We start from the raw sequence: 22,187 nt of genomic DNA, 5'->3' as shown, positions 1-22,187 counted from the left end.
GCTTGGGTCACATGGAATTAGCTCAACCTCTGAGAGGAGCAACAATGAGGGCCAGTCATGTAGCATGTAGTCAACCAAATGCATGTTTGGCAGATCCCCAATAAAAATCATAGATACAAAATCTTGAGTGATCTTTTGTATGAGTATTCTATGTGTTTTACATATATCATTACTAGAAGAAGAAAACGCTCTCCATGCATTGGCGGAGGACCATGGGAAGCTCTATGCTTGGAAATGTCCTTGACGCTGCCATACACACCACTTTCCTTGGCTGGTTTTAATCTGTGTACTTTCATAGTCAGAAACCATATCAGGAGTAAAATGGCTTTGCTATCTTTAGGGAGTCTTTTCAAAAAATTATCAAACATGATGGTCATCTCAGGAATCCCGAAACTTACAGTTACTGCCAAAAGACAGGGTAGTCCTAAGGTTTCCCACAATTCACAGGAGATAATATTAGAGACAAAGACTGGTAGAAAAATTGGAAAAGTATTTTGGATCCATAATAGGGTGAGCAGAAAATCTAGGGCACTCTTTATTTTTAGAATCGTGTTAGACTTAGAAAATGAGGACGATATATCTATAATTATATATTTTATATGTACATAACACAACCATATGTAAATATTAGTAAGAGTCATTTTGCATATATAATCACAATGGGAGTTCTGGGCAAGATCAGGTACATTTGTTTTACTATAAACACTAAACAAATACCCAACATAATAAATTGAATAAATTAAAGAGAACTAAGTTATTAATAAATGCCCACTTTTTTGCAGGTAACATTGAAAACCAAAGACAAAATATCAAATGATTCTTTTATTAGAATGTGGTAGTTGATTGAAACAGGATGTCAAGTAAGATGTCAAAATGTTCATGAATAATTAAGTAATTGAACAGAATTTGTTTTCTTAAAATTTCATAATCTTTTCCAACAGTCAATTATGGAAATCTGCTAATTAAAAATAATTATTTCTGGAGTCATAACTGAGAATCAAGGATAAACGTAGTTCTTTTGTGTTGTTGTTGTTCAAGACCAACTGTGATTTTTATAAATTAACTAAAGAAATATCAGACTTCTGACTCTTGGATTTATTTTAAATTTCATTTAATTTAAATTATACCACAAAGAAATATAACTTATCTTAATAGCAGCAGATAATTTTCACAGATTTTTGTCTTCCAAGGGCCACAACAACAAAAAATAACAAGGATGATCTTGGATACTTAAAAAATTAATAATAATTGTATATTTGTAAATACCTATGTTATATACAAAAAAAATCTTTTAAAACCCACAATGTTGAAGAAACTAAATTTCTGAGAGATATGGTAAGTTACTTAAATTCATCCAGAACTTGAAAACTGAGCTGTGATTCATCACAAGTTTCTGGCATCCCAAATTTCTGACACCAAGTCTAGTACAGTGTCCATATCTTCACCTAAAACTGCATCCTTTAGCACTATTTTGGCATTACTTTTCCTGATTTCTGTACCTAAATTTCTCATCCATCAACCTGTTTAGAGACTTTTATCATTCCTCCCATTTGATACCTACTTGGAATGTCTTTAAAAAGTGAAATATGATTGATAACATCAGTAAGATGGCAGGATAGGAAGTACTGGACTCTTCCCCAATATGTGGATATTCCAATTCAATATGAACACATGGATCTAGTCCCAGTGTCATCCAGAAACTAGTACGAAGATGTCTGTACACTTGGTAAGCATATATCTAGCCATTCCAAATATGGTAGGAAAAGCAGAAACACCCTTGTGCCATAACCCCTACCTCCAAAGCATAGCACCATACAACCAGAAAGGAACAACCAATTGAAAAATTCCCAAGTGTAGGGAAAAAATGGACATCCAGATTCAGGAGGCCCAAATGACCCAAAATTAGAAATTCACACCAAGACACATTCTATTCAAATTTTTAAAAGCCATAGACAGAATTTTCAAAGAAGCAAGAGAAAATAAATTGTTATGTATAAGGGATCCTACATGAGACTATCGGCAGAATTTTTAGTAATAACCTTGCTGGTCAGAAAGGACTGGAATGATATAGTTAAGATGTTGAGGGGAAAACCCCGGCCAATTAAGAGTACTATACCTAACAAAACTTCACTTTAAAAATGAAGGATAGAGTTTCTAGAAAAACAAGTTGTAGGAGCACATTTTACTACTAGAATTGCTAAAGGGAGATCTTCAACTTGAAACAAAAGGAGGCAAAACAGCAATATGACAGCATAAAAAAGAACAGAATTCATTGGTAAAGGTCAATAAATGTGCAAAGGTAGAATAGCATATTACCCTAATGGTAATGATAAAATTAATGTTAATTCTATCATAAGAGTTAAAAGAATTATAAAAAATTAAACATATGTTCATAGATGTGCAATATAAAGAAATATTAATTATGTGATTACAGTCCATAGAAGGTCAAGAAAAATATTCTAATTTTTATGAGATTGAAGTTAAGTTGTTATCAACTTAAATAGACAGTTATAAGATATTTTAAATAGCCCCCATTGTGTCCTCAAAGAAAATACTTATAGAAGTCACACAAAAGAATTAGAGAAAAGAATCAAAGTATATCAACACACACACACACACACACACACACACAAAGATAAAAAGAAGAAAAGACAGAGAAACAAGGAAAAGAATGACAAAAATAAATCCTTTCAAATGAATAATTACTCAAATTTAAATTAACTAAATGCCACTGGAAGACAAAGGGTGGCTGAATAGATGAATAAAATCAAGATCCAATGAGAAGAGGAAGAAGATAAGGGGAAAAAGGAAAGGAAGGGTAGGGAGAGTTGCAAGGGGGTAGATATGATCAAAGTATACTATATGCATGTACAACTATGCCACAATGAAACTCTATGTTATGAATAATTAAAATGCCTTAATAAAAATAAGATACAAAGATATGCTGCCTACAAAAGAGTCACTTTATTTTTAAGAAAATTTATAGACTGAAAGTAAAGGCATGGAAAAATATATTACTTGCAAATGGTATCCAAAGAGAACCAGGGTGGCTCTACTTACAGCAGAAAAAGATTGACTTTTAAGTCAAAGACAGTCATAAGAGTTGAAGAAGTACATTATTTAATGTAAAAGGAACAATCCACTAGGAAGATGTAATAGTTATCAATACATATACAAATATATATAAAATAGCAGAGCATGCAAAAGTATAAAGGAAATACTGATGACAGACTAAAAAAAATGACAAGACAGTAAATAGTAAGAAATTTTAATATCTCCCTTTCAATATTAGAGAGAATTAAAAAAATAACAATGAAACAACAGACTTAAATAACAGTAAAGGCTTAGCAGACCTCACAGACATATAGAGAACATTGAATTCTCAAACAGTACAATATACATTCTTCTCAAGTACATTAAAAAAAAAAATCCCCAAGGACTCTTTAGATCATAACAAAATCATACTACCTTTTCCAACAGCATGGAAGAGATTACAAGTTAATAGCAGAAAAAAACTAGAAAATTTGCAAATTTATATGAACTAAAATACACTTTTGGGAAATAACTGGGTCTTGGAAAAAAATCAAATGGGAAACTACAAATATGTTGGGACATGCTAAACAAAATACACAGTACTCTAAAACTTATAAATGGTGCAACAGCAGTTGTAAGAGGGACATTTATTGTGATAAATGTTTATATTTAAAAAGAAAAAAGACCTGAAACAATCTAAGTTAACTTTCCAAGAAACAAGAAGGGAAAGATGGTGAAATGAGATGGACATCATTACCCTGCGTACATGTATGACTGAACATATGGTGCAACACTACGTTGTGTACAACCAGAGAAATGAAAAGTTGTGCTGCAATTGTGTACAATGAATCAACATGCATTCCGCAGTTATATTTACCTAATTAAATAAACAATTTAATTTAAAAAAAGAAATAAGAAGGGGATAAATAAACAAAAGTCAAAATTAACAGAAGAAAATGAAGAAATAGAGAATAGAAATTTTTAAAAAAATCAACCAAACTAAGTTTTTGAAAACACGTACACAATTGACAAACTTTTAGCTAGACCAAGAAAAGGACGCAGATAAAATAAAAGATGACAGAGGATATATTACAAATGATGCCACAGAAATAAAAGGGATGAAGAGCCTACTATGAAAAATTATTATATACTGACTGGACAACCTGGATGAAATAAATACAGCTCCAGAAACACACAACTTACCAAGAGAGAATCAAAGAAATAAAATCTGAACAGTTCTGTAACCTCACACCAAAGAAAAACCCCAAACCAGATGATTTCATTAGCAAATTCTACCACAAATTCAAAGCAAAATTAATACAAATTCTTCTAAAAACCTAAAAAAATTGTAGAAAAAAAAGCACTTTTAATCTCATCATATGAAACTATGTTATATTTATGGTATTGGCCTAAAGACTGACAGAAAGACCAATGGGGTATTGAACAGTCTTTTCAACAAATGGTGCTGGAAAAACTAGTTATCCACATGTAAAAGGATGAAATTGGACCTTTATTCTATACATATACTAGAATCATTTACAAAAATCTAATCAAAATAGATTAAAGACAAACATAAAATATGAAGTTTTACAACTTCTGAGGAGAAATGGGGAATTCTGGTTGACATTTGTTTGAGCAAAGATTTCAGAGACACCAAAGCACAGGCAACAAACAAAAATAAGCAAGTAGAACTATGCCAAAATGAAAATCTTCTGCACAGCAATGGAAGCAATCATCAGAGTAAAGAGACATCCTGCAGAATGGGAGAGAATATTTGCAAATTATACATATGATAGGGTATGTAGGTAACTCCAAACACTTGATAGCAAAAAAAAAAAAATACATAATCCAACACAACAAATAATTTTGTAACAAAACAGGCAATAGATAAAACAGGTATTTCTTAAGAGAAAACATAATTGGTCAATGAGTATATTGAAAAAAAATGTTCAATCTCACTAATCATCAGGGAAATGCAAATCAAAACCACAGTAAGGTATCACCTTATCCCAATAAAAATGACATCAAAAAGACTAAAGATAACAGTGCTGGTAAGGATTGAAGAAAAGTGGTCTCTTGTACACCATGTAAATGAAAATTAGTACAGAATTAGAAAATATTATGGAGGTTCCTCAAAAATGTAAGAACTGCTAGGTGATCAAACAATTCCACTGCTGTATATATCCAAAGGAAAATAAATCAATATATTGAAGAATACATCTGTGGCAACATATCCACAATAGCCATAAAGTGGAAACCACCTAAGTATCCATCAAATGATGAATGAATAAAGAAAATGTAGTACATATAGACAATGGCATACTATTCAGTTATTAAAAAGAATAAAATCCTGTAATTTGTAACACCATGAATTGAACTGGAGATCAGTATGCTCAATAATATAAGTTAGACACAGTAAGACAAGTACTGCATAGTCTCACTAATATGAGGTATCTAAAAAGATTGATGTCATGGAAGCTGAGAGTAGAATGGTGCTTACCAGGGGCTGGGGAGAGTGGGCAGAGTTGGGAAATGATCAATAGGTACCAAGTTATAACAAGATAATAAAAAGTTCTGGTTTGTCATTTGCATAGTAAGGTGAACATATATTATGATAATATACTGCTTATTTCAAGAGCCAGAAGAAACGATTTTAATGTTTTTACTATAAATGATGTTGAAGAGATATGTTTGTTGACCCAGATTTGAACATTGTACAATTCATACATGTATCAAGACATCTGATGGTACACCACAAAAATGTTCCATTTTTATGTTGTCATGTATCAGAAAAATTTTTAAATAAAAATGGGTAAGGTCTAACATAATGATAATAATTTACATTCATGGTTATTCACAACTAAAAGAAATAAGTGAAAAGAGTATTGAAAATACAAATAACACAATGGCTAGTGATTTAGAAGCAGATATGATGCCTGGAACTGTAGCAACCTTTTGCGAAACTGAATCCATAATCCCAAGAAAAAAGTTAAACATAATGAGAATAGTGGAAACAAAATCACATTTAAGACATTCTTTTAAAAAGTGGAAGAATATATTCACATACCACATATATACTAAAGGGTTATTCTCCAAAACGTATAAGGTACTCCTAAAACTCAATAGCAAAACCTCCCTAATTGCCTGATTAAAAACAATGAATAAAGGATTTTAAAAGATCTTTCTCTAAAGAACACATACAAATGGCCAACAGGTATATGAAAAGATGTTCAAAGTCAAAAGATAAGTGCTGACAGGGGTGTAAAGAAGTTAGAAATTGTTTATACTGATGATGGGATTGCAAAATGGTCAGCTACTATAGAAAACAATATGGCATATCCTCCAAAAATGAAAACCAACTGCCATATGATTAGCTATCCTACTTCTGGATGTTTATACAAATGAATTAGAACCTGGTTCTTGACAGATTTTAGCATTCTCATGTTCATTGATCCTGCAATATGCAATGACATAAATAAACTTTGATGACTTCAAGACAAGTGAATTAAGCTAGTCACAGAAGGGCAAACACTACATGATTCCACTTATATGAGGTGTGTGAAACTCAAAGAAGCCAAGAGGAGAATGGTGGTTACAAGTGTTGCACTAATGGGAGAGTTGCTACTCAATGGCTGTAAAATTTCAGTTATGCAAGATGAATAAGTTTTAGAGATCTGCTGTAAGCCATTGTGCCTATATATAATAACACTCTATTGTAAATGTAAAACTCCATTAAAAGAGTAGTTCTCAGGTTGTACTCCTAAAATATATTTTACGAAAGAATACAATGACTATAAAAGATGAACTTTTAGTTATATAGGATGAATGAATACACTGCAGATATCTGCTGTACACCATTATGCCTATATATAACAATACTGCATTGTACACTGAAAATCTGTTAAAAGAATAGTTTTCAGGCTGTACTCATAAAATATTTCTTTAAAAAAGAATATAACGACTATTAAAGGTAAGTACTAAAAATGTGAAATGATATGTGTGTGTGTGTGTGCGTTTGTGTGTGTATCTTTACATAAATCATACCATAGGGTTGAAATAGCTCTTCACTCAAAAATCTTAAGAAATGTCTGGACCAAATGCAGGAATAATGTATTAGATCAAATTAGAAATTTCTCTATCTATGAACATATTATCAAGTTATTCTTAATGGATGGGAGGGTAAAAAGAAATGTGGTGTTAGGATATTAATATTCATTTCTGGATCATATTAAATATGAGAAAAAATCATTCTGAAGCACACTGGAGGATCTTAATATAATTCTACATCATACAACATAGGAAGTTACAAGTATCTAGTGAGTTATTTTTATTAATGTACATATATCAGTTTCTTAATTTGAACAGGAAGCCTAAATCCCTTTTTATTCTGTACTAAGATACATTGTTACAAAAATTTGTTTTTTAAAATGGTATGTTGGGATTAACTTTAGTATCTTAAATACTTAAGAAATATTGCATTGTTTCTAGTTCATGGATCTTTTCCCTCTGTGTTCAGCTGTCAAAGGGTTTTAGACAATTGAATCAAATGGGATAATTTGTTTGTTCATGTTTCAAAAGCACATATAAGATTTTCAACTCCCTTATTTTCAACTCCTATTTTTAAGTAGGTGAAGATCTTACATGGTGAAAGCATTTTGATTAATCCAGCATGTTATTTCAGTCTCTCTCAACTAAAGGCATAGCAGTGATAATATCAGCAAATAAACAGAACAAGGTGGCAGATCCTTTTAGTTTAAATATGGACAAGGTTAGATTGATTATTTCATTCATAGAAATGACAACAAAACATCTTGAGAAGAGTAACAACATTTTTTAGAAAAAAAAAATTCCAAATGCTGGTAACCCATTATCCTGATTATTTTGGACTTTCTGAAAATCCTCGAGTAAATTTGGAGGGTGAGTTCTGACCTTTATAGTTAATAGTAGTGTTCTACAGACCACAGATTAAGCCTTGGTTGCTGAAGCAGTGTTGATGTTAACAAAGTAAAAATGGTCAGCTTTTCATTTATTTGTTAAATGTAACTTATTTTCACTTATTTGTTAAATGTAACTAATATTAGACCACAAAGTATAGTTCCTATTCATGGTTGGAAAAATGGAAATACAAGTGAGTAGTGTATTTGGCCAGAGAAGCTATTCTTCCTTCACCTCATACTTAAAATTTCCAGCTATTATCACTCATTCAGAACTGAAACTATTCCCCTCTGCCTTTCCTGCAGCCCTGCTCAACCAAGGCTTCAGTAAATAGAAAACAGGAAAGAGCGCCTGAGGCATTCCTCACCCAGCCTGCTCTCTCTAAAGCACTGATCTCAGGCCATATTCCTGGAAAGTCCAGCTCCAGGCCCTTCTCAGCTCACCTTGAAGTACTAACATAGACAAGAAAGAGGAAGGTACCCCGCTATGGCCTAGAGATTCGACCAACTCATATCAAAGAGTTTCTCAGTGAAGTTTATAGATTTGGAGAAATGTGTTTGATGTTCCAAATAAGGACTCATAGGTCAACCTGTAAGTAGCTCACATTCCACCATAGGGATCAGTGTAGAGAGACATACAGGTCAAATTAGGATTTAGTTTTTGTCCAGTTTCAGCCATCTAAAAAGTTCAGAAACCACGCTGAAGGCTGAGGATGGCAGTAGTAATTACAAGTGGTATTTCATTCAGTATCATCATCATTTCTATTTTATAACTTGTATATATGATTTCCAACTTTCATTTGAATTTTAAATTTTATCATTTTTTCTGCACAGATATTATGATCTTTGGGCAGTTGTTTCTCATCATGTCTTTCAAGAACTGTGATTTTTCTCTTATTTAGTCAACCTTGTTTGCTTAGAGGTCTAAAAGGTATTGAGCTATATTTTATTCTGATTATTTTAAATGTTTTAATTTCTGAGGACTTTTTAAACTTTTTATGTATAGGTATGGTGTGTGCTAACTAATTAACTTTAAAAAGGTTAAATGGATAATTAATTATCAAAACATAATCTATTGATAATCCATTATTTCCCCTATTGGTTTGAAATGCTACATTTATCAAATGTCAGCACAGGCAGCTTTTTTCCATATATATGCTCACATACATGCCCACGTATAAATATAGACATATATACACACACACAATTACATACACAAATGTAAACCAAGAAGTATTTTAATCTAAAACAGTCTTATGAATGGAACAAATGGCATCAAAGGCCAAAGCTGACTGGCATGCCTTCCTTGAAGAAGGCACAGCACAGCATCCACCTCCTATTAGTGGACACTTTACAAGTGTAATGAGCCTAATGAGCCATAAACTACGTAGGTAATCAAAGGTCAAATTTTTGTTACCCTCACAGATCTTGAGACTTAAGACTTATTGTTCTATAGTACTTTATCAGTACTATAGAACAATAATCAGATGCATTAAGATCAAATCTAATGTTATAACACCCTCAAAGGAACACAGTAACTGAGCTGCTGAGGGTTATTTTTTTTTAATCAAGAAAATCAGAAATTAGAGGAAATGAAACAGTAACACAATTTCAGTGGGAAAATTATAAAGTTATAAAAAGTTGAAAAAGTGGTTTTAGACAAATATAATTAGAATAATCCAATATCCCAAAAATGACAATTCACAAATTTTAAATGATAAGGACAGAAGTTGTCAACATAATGGAGCTTCATATTTATTAAAATATATACATACACATATTATATATGGGTAGGTTGAAAGTAGCATAAAAGTCATTGGGTGATTATGAAAATAAAATAATATACAACTTTTAAACTAATGCTAAGAATCAAACTAATGTTAGACTTTTATGAATATCAAGTATATACAAAGCCCCTCTGGGATTTGATATGTCATCGAACAAGAATGTACACCCCAAAAGTATAAATACTATGACTATTCAGATTGCTAATACTATGGCTATTACACACCTTGTAGATAGTGAAATATATTACTGTTGCATTAGTATGTTGCATTGATATCACAAACTTGACATCTTTTTTAATTGTGAAAAGAAGTCATTATTACTTTTATTTGCATACTTGAGAATCAATTCTCATGGGTCAGAACAAATGCCTCTCTTTTCACCAAACATTTGCTCTCCCAGGCTTCCTTGTAGCTAATGGTGACCCCTGTAAACAGTCTTGTCAATTTCATGCAGGAGACAGTCAAGTTAGGGAAATAGGAGTGAATTTATTGCAATATATAGAACTGTTCTCCAACTTTTCCAAAATATGATATTAGAAGTTTAGTTTTCCCAGGACATTCTAATACTACATTAATGGTAGATATGGTGTTTGTGTGTGTGTATGTGTGTGTGTGTATACATGCAGACATGCAGGTATATAAAGGTAACATGGACCTGGGGCAGCGGGTCAAAAGCCCTTCCATATTATCATTGAAAGCTACAATTTGTATATAAAGTAAATATTCCTTTTATTCATATATATTTTATTATCATTATACTCAAAAGTTTATTATGAGAATATTCAGAATAAATAATTTTTAATTATGAGATGTACAACTAGAACCACTTTAATACTTTCAAGAGGGAAGAACATATTCATCATGATTCAGAAATCACTTCAAGAGCAATCATATTAAATTACTCTTCAATTTTATTAGAACTACTTTTGCAAACTATAGTTAACCTCAACATATTAGAAGTATTTTCTTAGCTACCTGACACCTTGGTAGATATTTAGCTTAGTTTACTTCACATAAACTTGATGGACAGATTACTGGATGGAAAGAATGTTATGAGTTGCTGATATTAAAGGTGCTTCACATTGTGGGTGAGGAAGGTATAGATTTTATAAGTGGTAAAGATTAGTTTTGAAGACTTCTTTTTAAAAAAACTAAAAAAGATCTTACTTTTTCAAGGTTTTGAAAGACATTTTCCTAAGAAAAAATGTCCCTAGTGTCCTTCCTTAAGGCCTTGAAAAGATTCTATGAGGTGATAGCTCCCCATCAACTTAAATGTTACTAATATTTCTGTAAATAAATCTCTGCTCCTAGGGATAATGCAGGAAAGGTTTGTACAAACTCAATGACATTTTTGAGGTAGGAATCTATAGTCATCAATGATAAGCCCTATTTTCAGTGAACACGGTTCCAAAAGTCTAAAATAAGAAAAGAATGAGTTTACTTAGCAAGTCTAGATAGTTTGGTGTCCAGATGAATTTTTCTCATGGGACAGTTTTGTCAAGTGCTACTAAAGATTTTCAATGTGTATAAAGAAGTACAGGTTTATCCTGAAGTTCAAGTGCTATTGTATACATCAAACATTAGATCTTAGAACCAGGACGTCATTGCAGGCAGCTGGGTTTCCTCAACAGCCACTTAAATTTTCATGTTTATTTAGCACCCATCATCCTCTTTCTTCCTATCTTCATCTTCTCCCCTTTTCCAAATTTTGACTTAAAAAAATATACGCTTCAAACTAAAGCTCAAATCGTACCTTCCTTAATCAATCATACATATATTTATTAAAAGTTTTCTAAAAAATTTCTTTGGTGCTCTATGGCCATTAATATAGAGTGTTGAATGTACAAATTCACATTGTAATATTTGTTATGCATAAACAAACTGACAGCTTCTATCTTTAAGATTAAACAAATGTGTGCTAGACAATTTAAAAAAAATAATGAAAATAAATGGATCATTTATATACTCACAGAGTATTTAAAAAACATTTGGAATTGGAAATTTTATTTCATAGTAAAATCTCTACAAGCATTATAGTGTCCTTTCCCTTTTTTTTAATTCACTTATATATTCTACATGCTTACTAAGTTTCTGAGTGTCTATTCTGAGCAAGGCAATGTGTTAGGTAATGTGTGAGGCAAGGGACATTTAAATACATCTTTTTTTTTTTTTTGCCCTGAACAAGAATAAAAATTGGTAAACTAAGCTTTGCACAGATAGCTCATTTCTTTGAAATATTATTTATCACCTTCTTTCTTAATAATCTGAATCACAAATTTTAGCTTGACTTAGTGATACTTTGCTTAAAAAATATTCCCATTAATTGTGGATATCACTATCCTTAATATTGTACTATAGTGTATTTATAGACCACAGTTTAAGACCATGAGAATATAAAAGAAATGCTATGCAATATTTTCTATGAGAAGACAGTAGGAGATGAATAGTTGCCTTTTTTGTCTTTCCTTCTACTGTCTGGAAAGTGTTCTGGTAGATGAACTCTCACAGCAGAACATGGCTGTGCCCTCTGGATAAAAGGAAAACAAGGAGAATGAGCCTGCCCCAAGAACTCCTTATGCGCTCCCCTCCCCCAACCAAACTGGGATTTCCTGTTGTTTATGTCAGAGAGAAAAATATTGTTTTGTCTAACATAATGTATTTTTCTTACATGTATAAATATTTGTTCATAACTTAAAAGAGATATAAAACATTTATTAAAAATCCAAGCTATCATGTGACAAAGTTATTAGTACAAAAGGAAGCTCAAAGAAACATGAGGTTACATGCCAGCAATAAGCTGGGGTATTAGGAGAGGTTAAAGACTTGGGGTGAAGGGTTGCAAAATTTAGTGAATAAGTTATTCTGGTCTATGTAAATTTTTTTTACATGTACACAGCATCTAATAAAAATGTGAGTATCAGAGAGAATAAATATCAAATATCTATATTCAGTTGGACTATACTATTTTTTTGTTCCTTAGGACATATAATAGTATCTACAAAAAAATTTTTAAAAAATATTTTATGACAAAGATATCTTGACTTCAATTGAATATTTTACTATTTTTTTAATATTTCAAGTATGACAGAGGATACCTTTACTTTATAAGGCTTAATTAATTTTTAAAGAGTAGCATTTGGCTTTCTTAAATGATACAAGCCATCTGTATTAGCAGGTGGAGAGACTGCTTCAAATGTGCAAGGCTTTTGCAGAAATTGTGACATTGGTGATACCTCTTTGGAAAATGATATATTTTTTCTCTAAAGAGATTGACAGAGATAAAGAATGATATACTGAGCATAATGAGTTAATAAATAGACCCACACCTATATCCAAAGGAAAGCAGAAAAGCTGCATGATGATTTCTGAATTCTTCATTTTTAACATATAGGTGTTCTAAAAGACATGGACGAAAGCATCAGAAAAGATGTCAAAGGAAAATCTGTAAACAGATCCCAAAACAAGTACTGAGAAATAATATAATTGATCATACAGCAGGTAAAAATGATTAATGCAGAAAAACTTCAATAGCATTAAAATAAATATTTTTTTTAGTTGTTGATAGGCCTTTATTTATTTATATGCCATGCTGAGAACCCAACCCAGGGCCTCACACATGCCAGGCAAGTGCGCTACCACTGAACCACAGCCCCAGCCCAAATAACATTTTTATAATTGTTATTTTTTTTTTGCAATTTCATAAATAACACAAGGCCAGAATTCATTAGGTACTCTACCAACTTGTTTTTAGATTTCCAGTAATTGCATCTGTTTTAAAAAGCCATGTAGTGAACTGAAATATTTTTGATATTATAAATATCTAGGTAGAGCAATGCTAAATCAATCATGAAGCTGTATTTTCTGATAGCCCAATTCTGTATTGATAAAACCACAATCCTGATTATACTTATTGAAATTTTGATGTCACATAAACTGAGACCAGAATGCTTGAAATTCAGGAGCACTGAACATAAGTTGTACCTATGCAAAGGTGAACATCTTAAAAATAACATCACTTCCAATGCACATATGTGTAAATTTCTATAACTTGGTTTGTTCTCTACCCGTAGATTTCCCCTTCTCTCTCTATCATCGATTACAGAATTGAAATCTTGCTCAGGTATTGGATTGTTATGAATTTCAGGAAAATCGAGGAGATAATCTTGAGTTGCCTAAATCAACCATATTAATTCCATTCCTATTTCTAGTCAGCATGTGATACATTTCTGGCCAATAAGATGAGAGGGGATTAGAAAGTTTAGAGCTGAAAAACAAGATCTGTTTAACATCCAAAAGTCAATTAAAAGACTGGAGGAAAAATACATATGATCACATATAAATGAAAAAGATAAATACCCTTTCATGATAAAAACACTCAAAAAAAGTAATAATAGAATTTCCTCAAACTGATAAAAGTCCTCTATGTAAACCTCCAAATTAATACTTAACATGAATGCTTTCTTCAAGAATGCCAGCTATTATATACAGTGACATGGTCACATCAATGCTTATAGCAGCTCCAGTCACAATAGCTAAGCTATGGAACAAACCTAGGTGCTCTTCAACAGACCAATAGATAAAGAAAATGTGGTATATATACACAATGGAATATTACTCAGCCATAAAGAAAAATGGAATTATGGCATTTACAAGTAAATGGATGAAACTGGAGATCATCACGCAAAATAAGCCAATCCCAAAAAGCTAAAGGCTGAATTTTCTCTCTGATATGTGGATGCAAATACACAATAAGTGGGGAGAAAGGAAGAATAGAAGTTCATTGGATTAGACAAAGGGGAATGAAGGGAAGGGAGGGGAGATTTAAAAGATGAGAATAGGAAAAACAGTAGAAAATATCAGACATAACATTCCTGTGTTCCTATATAAATACATGACCAGTGTTACTCTACCTCATGTACAACCACAAGAATGGGAAGTTATGTTCCATGTATGTATAATATAGTAAAATACATTCTACTGTCATGTATAGGTAAAAAGAAAAAAAAAGAATCTCTGCTGTCATCATTTCTGTGCAACAGTGTCGTGAAGGTCCTAGAGAAGACAATTAATTATAAAGAAAATAAAAGTCATTGAGTTTAGAAAGTAAAAAGTCATACTATTTCTATTTAAAGATGGCATAATCTTCTATACAGAAAATCATAATAAAATCATAGAAACTGTTGAAAATTAATAAATGAATTCAGCAAGTTTGCAGAATTCTAGGTCAATCTACCGATCTTTTTTATTTTTATATGCCAAAAGACTTTTGATACCATTTTAAAATGTTTCTCAGTGTTATTTACATCTTTAAATATAAATGAAATAAACATATCCATGATACATGGTGCACATAGAAATTATTGCTAGTGATAATCATAATATTAGCAACCACATTAAGAACCATAGTACCTATTTTAACATTTATGGGATCTTTACCATATATGAGAAATTATGTCAGAATATATATATATATATATATATATATATATATATATATATATTCCATATTTTTTTTCTAAAAAACAAAAAGTACTATGATATGGATAAAATTATATTTTTTGTTTGTTTTTGTTTTTGGTACCAAGGGTTGAACCTAAAGGCAGTTAACCACTGAGCCACATTCCCAGCCACTTTTACTTTTTTAATTAGAGACAAGTCTCACAAAGTTGCTTGGATCCTCACTAAGTTACTGAGGCTGGCTTTGAACTTTTGATCATCCTGCCTTGTTGTCCTGACTTCCCGAGGTTACAGGCATGCACCACCATGCCTGGCTGGATAGGATTTTTAACACAAGGATCAGGCAAAGAAAGTAAATTTTAGCAAGACTAAATACCTTGACCTAGGATCATGAGATATAAGTGACAAATATAAAATACAAGTTCGTATGACCCAAGAGCTGATTTCTTCACTCTAATCCCAAAATGAAATTACTTGAAGGGTAAGATTATGAGGAAAATCATCTTCAATTCTATCACTTTTCAGAAAGTCAGACCCATCTTTTGCAGTGATTATGTTGAAAAGGCCACATAGAGAATACTGCTTTTGGAACTCTATATCCTGAGGTCTTGTGGAACTCATCCTTCTCACTAATGATAATGCATAAAGGACAAACCAGAGAAAAATAATTTTCTCTATCTGGAAAATTATTCAGTGATGCTACAAAGAATTAAGCTCTACTGAAGCACATCAGTACAGTTTTTAACAATGCATTTGTTGAGTACTGACTTTTGATGGTAGTAGCTGAAGGAATCCAAAGACCCAGTAGAAGCAACCACTAGAGGATATCAAAAATTTATGCCCAGAGGTGGTATATTCTCTGATTTTGACACAGAGAAAGAAAACAGCAGAACACATCCTTGAGAAGATTCTAAGCAAACTGTCAACAGGTTACCAACTTCCAACGTTTCCCAAAGAAATCACAAAGATTCTATGAGAATTGAGGATTTCAAAATATTCAGAATTTTCAACGAGACAAATAGCATTAGTATCACTTGTGGCTTATACAGAAAATTTTGTATAATTCTGATATTCTCTTTATTTTGGATCAAGTTTCTAAAGGCATCTCACAGCTTAAAACATCCATTTGTCCACCTGTGCTTATAAAACATGGATGAAATTCTAGCTTATCATTTCATCGCTGGGTTCAAGACTAATAATAGGAAGGACATCAGTACAAGCAGAAACAGCATCCATTTCCTCTATGCCACTTGCAAAGGCAGAAAGTGATCTCCTTACAGCATCCCACCTGTTACGCATTATCACCTTCTTCTCTATCACCATTTAAAGAACAAATGCTGAGACCTTGTTATCTATAGAAATGGCTCTCTGTAACATGATCTCATGGTACATACAATGACATCCAGAAATTCCTGAAGGGTTTATTCAATGAAGAATAACTACAGAAAAGTAAAGACCTTAATGACACTATTGCTTATGGTACAAAGATATAGGTGCCCCTCTTATCTAGGGATACACATGAAAAGAATCAGAATTTGCTATTCTTGGATATCATACTTTCACTTAGTATTAAATTAATAAAAATTAGAAACATGTATGCTCACTCAGATTCACAGAGATGAGAAAATAATGACTGTAGATTTTCTGTATCCTTAGTGAGTTTGAGTTCACAGATAGCTCTCTTTCATGTGTGGCACTGCTAAGAAGGAGGGAAATACACATGAATGCCTAGATGTCTAAGCAATGTTCAGTAATAGATGATAAGCACTAAGACAAAATGTCTTTCAAGAAGTCATCCAAATTCTGGACCATCAAAATAAATTCTTCAGGGGAAGATTAAAATGCAGAAAAAGACCAAAAATGAGCAAATGAATGACACAATCATAAATTTTCTGGGGGAAAAGTCAGATAGTTAAGAAGGAATAAAAATTGTAATATCCTCAGAAACATACACAATAACATCATCACAAAACTTTGCCAGAGATTAGACGTTCCTCTCTAGAGGGACACCAAGAGGCTTCTAGGAGCCAAGATCCTCCCCATGGAGAGCTGCCCAAAAAGATCAATGAAAGAAGCCAAGATGCACCAATTTACACAGCTAGACAAGAATTAAGGACTAATATTCATAGATTAGTCTGCTCGGTAGACTAAAAACCATGTGTTGAAGATTTATGATCATTATGTATAAAAGTATGAGTAGCAAAATAAATTAATACTTACCACTTTAATTTGTCAACTCAATAAACACTGGAGAAATACAATTTACATTTTAAAGAATAAAGATCTGTTTAAAATTGGCAGCAACAAATGACAATAATTTGAAAAGTAGGAAATGGTTAAGCAATTTGCACTCAGAAATGAGTCTCCACTGTGCTAAATAAACCAAGAGTATATTGAAAGTAATTTTAAAACAGTGAACAACTTTTAAAGAGTGAAATTAATATCCATTACTCAAGTCTTACTATTTAAAATCACATTTCAGCATAATTTATCCCCAATCAGTAAATTATGGATCTAAGGAAAGACAATCTTGCTTCCCTCAATGCTTTCAAAAATCTTACAATTATATCTGAAATTCAGTGATTTAATTACATGATAAATCCACTATAATTAATTGCCCAACATTATTTGCTACTATGCTAGAGTCTGGATTAACACAAATGCAATTCAGAAAAGATTCTCTAGTCTCAATTATCTCACAATTTAATGAAAACAAAAGTCATATAAACAACAGACTATAACAATATGTAGACTGTAACGATTTTTATAATAAACCTACAAAGTTCAATCAAACTAAAAGGACTTCTCAAATTAATATTATGCTTATAGTACTTTTTTAAAAATAAGCATATTTTATTCTACTAGCCCCCATAAACACCACAGAAAATGACCTTTACTTTTGAGACGTAAGACTCATACTCTTTGTTGGAATATAAGAAATCAGGTGTAAAGAATGTACTACAATACTTGAGTGCGTGAGTGAAGAGAAATCCTCTGACTAGGAAAAGTACAAGAGAGAAACAGTAGATGCCTATAAAAAATGGGGGAAAGAAGAAGTCCTTAAGGGGAAAAGAATAAAAATGAAGTGGAAATAAAGGTTATATACACTTCACAAATTCTCCTAAGTTCATCTTTTCCTTCACACCACATCATTTAAATCATAAATCAAATGAATCTAGCTTTGTGTTTCAGCCGTTTTAAAATTATTGATAAAAAATTCCATTTCATGAACTATTCTTCCCAGGAAGTCACACTAAATTTAAAGATATTTCTCATTTCTTAATGTTAACCTTTTGTAAAGAGCATATTACTATATGTAGAAATGGACATTTAAAATATAACATGAAAATTGTTTACTTACAATCATCTGATATTTTTGAAGAAAAATATTCAAAAAGACTTAAAATATTTGTTTCCTGTAATTCTGGCTCTTTTTCTGATTTTTCCATGAATAAAATATTCTTTCGTGAACTATTACAGTCACAGAAACCAATAAGAGCAGTTTTTCGCAAATCAGAAGTTGCTGCATACAAGCAGATTTCTGCAACAATTGTTGTATATGTATAGATGATAATCCAGGTCCACGAAAGGTCATCAACCTTGCAGTTTTCTTTCTGAAGTAAAAAAACAGGTATTAGGAAAATCAGAGGACATTCTGTCATAATTAAGAACCATAAAAAGGTCTTCAAATTTCATGGAATTATTAAAAGATCAAAATAAATATTTCTAAATGAACTCATTAAAAAAGCAATTTTCCATAGATATATTGCATAAATAGTAGTTCAAAATATAAAAACTGTAAATAGCATATAAATATATAAAGAACAACTTTTTAGTTTCTTTAGGAAGCAATAGAACATAAATTAATCCAATGAAATACTACTTTCTGCAATAATATTTTTTAGTGTGTTATAGTTTCATGTATTTTTCATAAGAATAAAAAAAAATTACAACTTTTGGAGAGGAATTTAAGCATCTGTTCCAAGACCCTTAAATACAGCTTATAGATCTTTCATGCAAAATTTATTTTTAGTAATTTATTCCAAAGAAGTAGAAATACAAATAATATGTTATATTTGAGAATGCCAATTCAACTTTTCTTGTAATTAATTATGAACAGTTAGAAAATAACTTAATGTTCAATAATAGAGAAAACTTATAAGTTAAAAAACTTATTTCATTTTCACTAAAATACAAATCTTAATAACATGTAATGACAATGGAAAAGTTTATGAAAAATAGTAAATGTTATATGCATATTTACTTTAAAATATAATTATTACAAAGTTATGAACACTAGGTGCCCTAATATGATATATAATTTAAATAGTAGCAAAAAATAAAATATGCTTCTATTCAGGTGTCTTTTCACATTTAAATTAGTAATGTTGTTACCTGACTATGAAGAGACATAATGCTTGAAAGAAAATCTTTCACTATTTCCATTAAAGCTCTCAAGCAGGCCATGTTTAATTTGGCAGCCTCCCCAAGGACAAACAAAGCCAGTGCTGAGTCCAACCTGAATTATGAACAAATGACAAAGACTTTAATAGAAAAAAAAAAAATCCATTTTAATGAATATAAAAGGAAATGAGTGCTGAGATAACCACAAAAACTTATTTTCAATAAAGATTGGTATTGGCTGGCACCAATTACTATAAGTCTTTATAGGATGTTTTGGTAAGATGTTTTAATTTAGAGTGTGCTCTGACAAAATTCTGAGAAATAATACAGTCGATAGCATCTCTTCATAAATCTGGTATGACAAGCAGTTGTGTTCTGCTGCTACAGAGTCTCCTTTTGTGACTGATTCCATAGGGTGAATATCAAGAGCGTGTTTTCTTCTCAAAATAGAGAACAAATTTTAAAAAATTATTTGCCTAAACATTCCAAAAGTTAATATTTGGGTTTGTAAAATGTGTAGTATTTAAAAATAAAATTTATATTTCACATGAATGATATACTGTCATGTATTCATTTTTAAAATATCATACAATAACTGGGAAATTATACCAGCACTTTTTAGTCATAAATATATATATATATTCTGAAAGTTTCAGGAAATTATATATTTAGTGCTATTCCTATCCAACTGAAAGAGACATCTTTTGAAAGGATCTGACAAGCATCAAAAGTAAAATTGCCTCTATTTAGAGTTGCTTATGGCCTTGATTTATAGATTACTAATAAATTTAAGAATCTGTATATTTTATAAGCATTTTTAAATTTTACAACTGTAATATTTCAGGTCAATCAGTTGAAACTCATCATCATTTTCAAAAGGAAATTCCTCTGATCAGGAAAGTTGCAGACAATTCTATATATTTGAATAAGGCTTTACAGACCTCAATGTGCTGTCACACAAATTATCTCATTTGATTTGAATTTTGGACACATAAGGCCTATTAAAACCTTTTTTCTTTAAAATATTAGAAAACTGAGACATAGATAGTTCTAGGAGATTTGTCTGAGTTCACTTTTCCAGATCAGTCAACTGTAACTGAAGCTTTTTCTAACATATGGATATTTCATGCTTTATAATTCTTCTTTTCCAAATCATTATTTAAATACTCAGCATTTAACCTCCATGTGGAAAGTGCTGACTCCATCTACCTAACAGAACCTGAATTTTCTTCAAGATGGCAAAATATCATCAGTTAAGGTTGCCTCTTCAAGATAGAGTGTTCTGTCTCTCTTGGAGCAGTGATTATTATAAGCATAGTATTTATCAAAAATCATAGATCTGTATACATAAAATGTGCAACTATTATTGTATCTAAACTTTATCTCAACAAATCTGATTTAAAATTAACTAATTGAACTTCCTTAAATCTTGGAAACACTATATAATAGATTCTGTAAATGAGATATAAATGGAAGTATAATATGAATGTCTTCCAGGCAAGTTATTATTTTTCTGGTTAACAAATAAATTAAATTTGGATAAGAGACCCTTTTTTCTCCTTTGTTCATCCTCTTGGTGCTCCTGCTAGGAAGGCATGCTTGACATGAACAGAAGCAGAAGAGCCATCATACACAAGAAGGAAAATCATAGGATAGGAATGAAAGGGATGCTCGAAGATGCTGGAGTCTTGAGAATGTCCTTAATCCTCTGCGTCAGCATCTCACTGCTTGTCATGTGCAATAAATACAGCCCAACTGAGTAATGCAAGTGTACTCAGGTTTCTATCTCCTGTGAAGACCAAATTCAAACTGACACATTCGGCATGATACTTATGAACACAAGACAAAATTGTAGCTCTGCCACTAATTAGGTGTCGGATGTAGAATAAATTATGTACCCTATTTCAGGCTTACTTATCTATACAAATATAGCAAAATCCACTTTTCAGAAAGTATTGTGATTTCTAAATAAGATACTCTGTAAAATGATTATGTTCAAAATGCTGAAGTGGATTAGAAAAAATCCATTTCTTCAAAGCTAAAATATATGAGTTTGTAACTTTCTTTGTTTATAAAGTTTTAGAATGATGGAAAGAAGTCTAGAAGACATGCAAGATGGACAGTGAGTAGTTCCCAAATATTTCCCATTCGTACTTCATAATATGGCCAAGGTAAAGAGGATAGTCACAGGCTTTGTAAAACTTTTTTTCCTCTGAATATACTTCATAATCACACAGTTTGGGTTCTTCTATTCTCTTTGAAGTCTAGAAAATTGTATCTAACCTACGGCACTATGGATTGAAAAAGATCCATCAGTGCCAGCCACCTGTGGTAGAAAAATGCTTCACCAGAAACACACTGTTTTCAATCAATGCTGCTGACTGCAAATTTTTCTATAAGCAAAAAAGGCTTTGCCAAAAATAGAATAGAAGCATCAATACTTATAAACTGGAGTTCGTTAAAAACCAAAACTAAAAAATCAATGCACATAGAAACAAGAACTCAAATTGGATTCGTCTACAAATTTTAACACAGCACTATATTCTTTGTGAACTCATTATAATACAGAAAA

At 31.5% G+C, this 22,187-nt stretch overlaps 1 protein-coding gene across 1 annotated transcript in view; it reads right to left on the bottom strand.

The window, feature by feature from the left end:
- Tmem232 (transmembrane protein 232) overlaps positions 1–22,187 on the bottom strand; it is a 217,587-nt gene that overhangs the window by 133,039 nt on the left and 62,361 nt on the right. Inside the window, exons 8-9 of the mRNA XM_071612810.1 lie at positions 19,607–19,730; positions 18,573–18,825 (exon numbers count right to left, since the gene is read on the bottom strand). Of these exons, the coding sequence (XP_071468911.1) occupies positions 18,573–18,825; positions 19,607–19,730 (377 nt within the window). The remainder of the gene's footprint in view (positions 1–18,572; positions 18,826–19,606; positions 19,731–22,187) is intronic.

This window comes from Marmota flaviventris, chromosome 5 (assembly GCF_047511675.1).
Source record: "Marmota flaviventris isolate mMarFla1 chromosome 5, mMarFla1.hap1, whole genome shotgun sequence".
NCBI lineage: Eukaryota > Metazoa > Chordata > Mammalia > Rodentia > Sciuridae > Marmota > Marmota flaviventris.
This window is presented reverse-complemented; position numbering and strand designations above follow the sequence as displayed.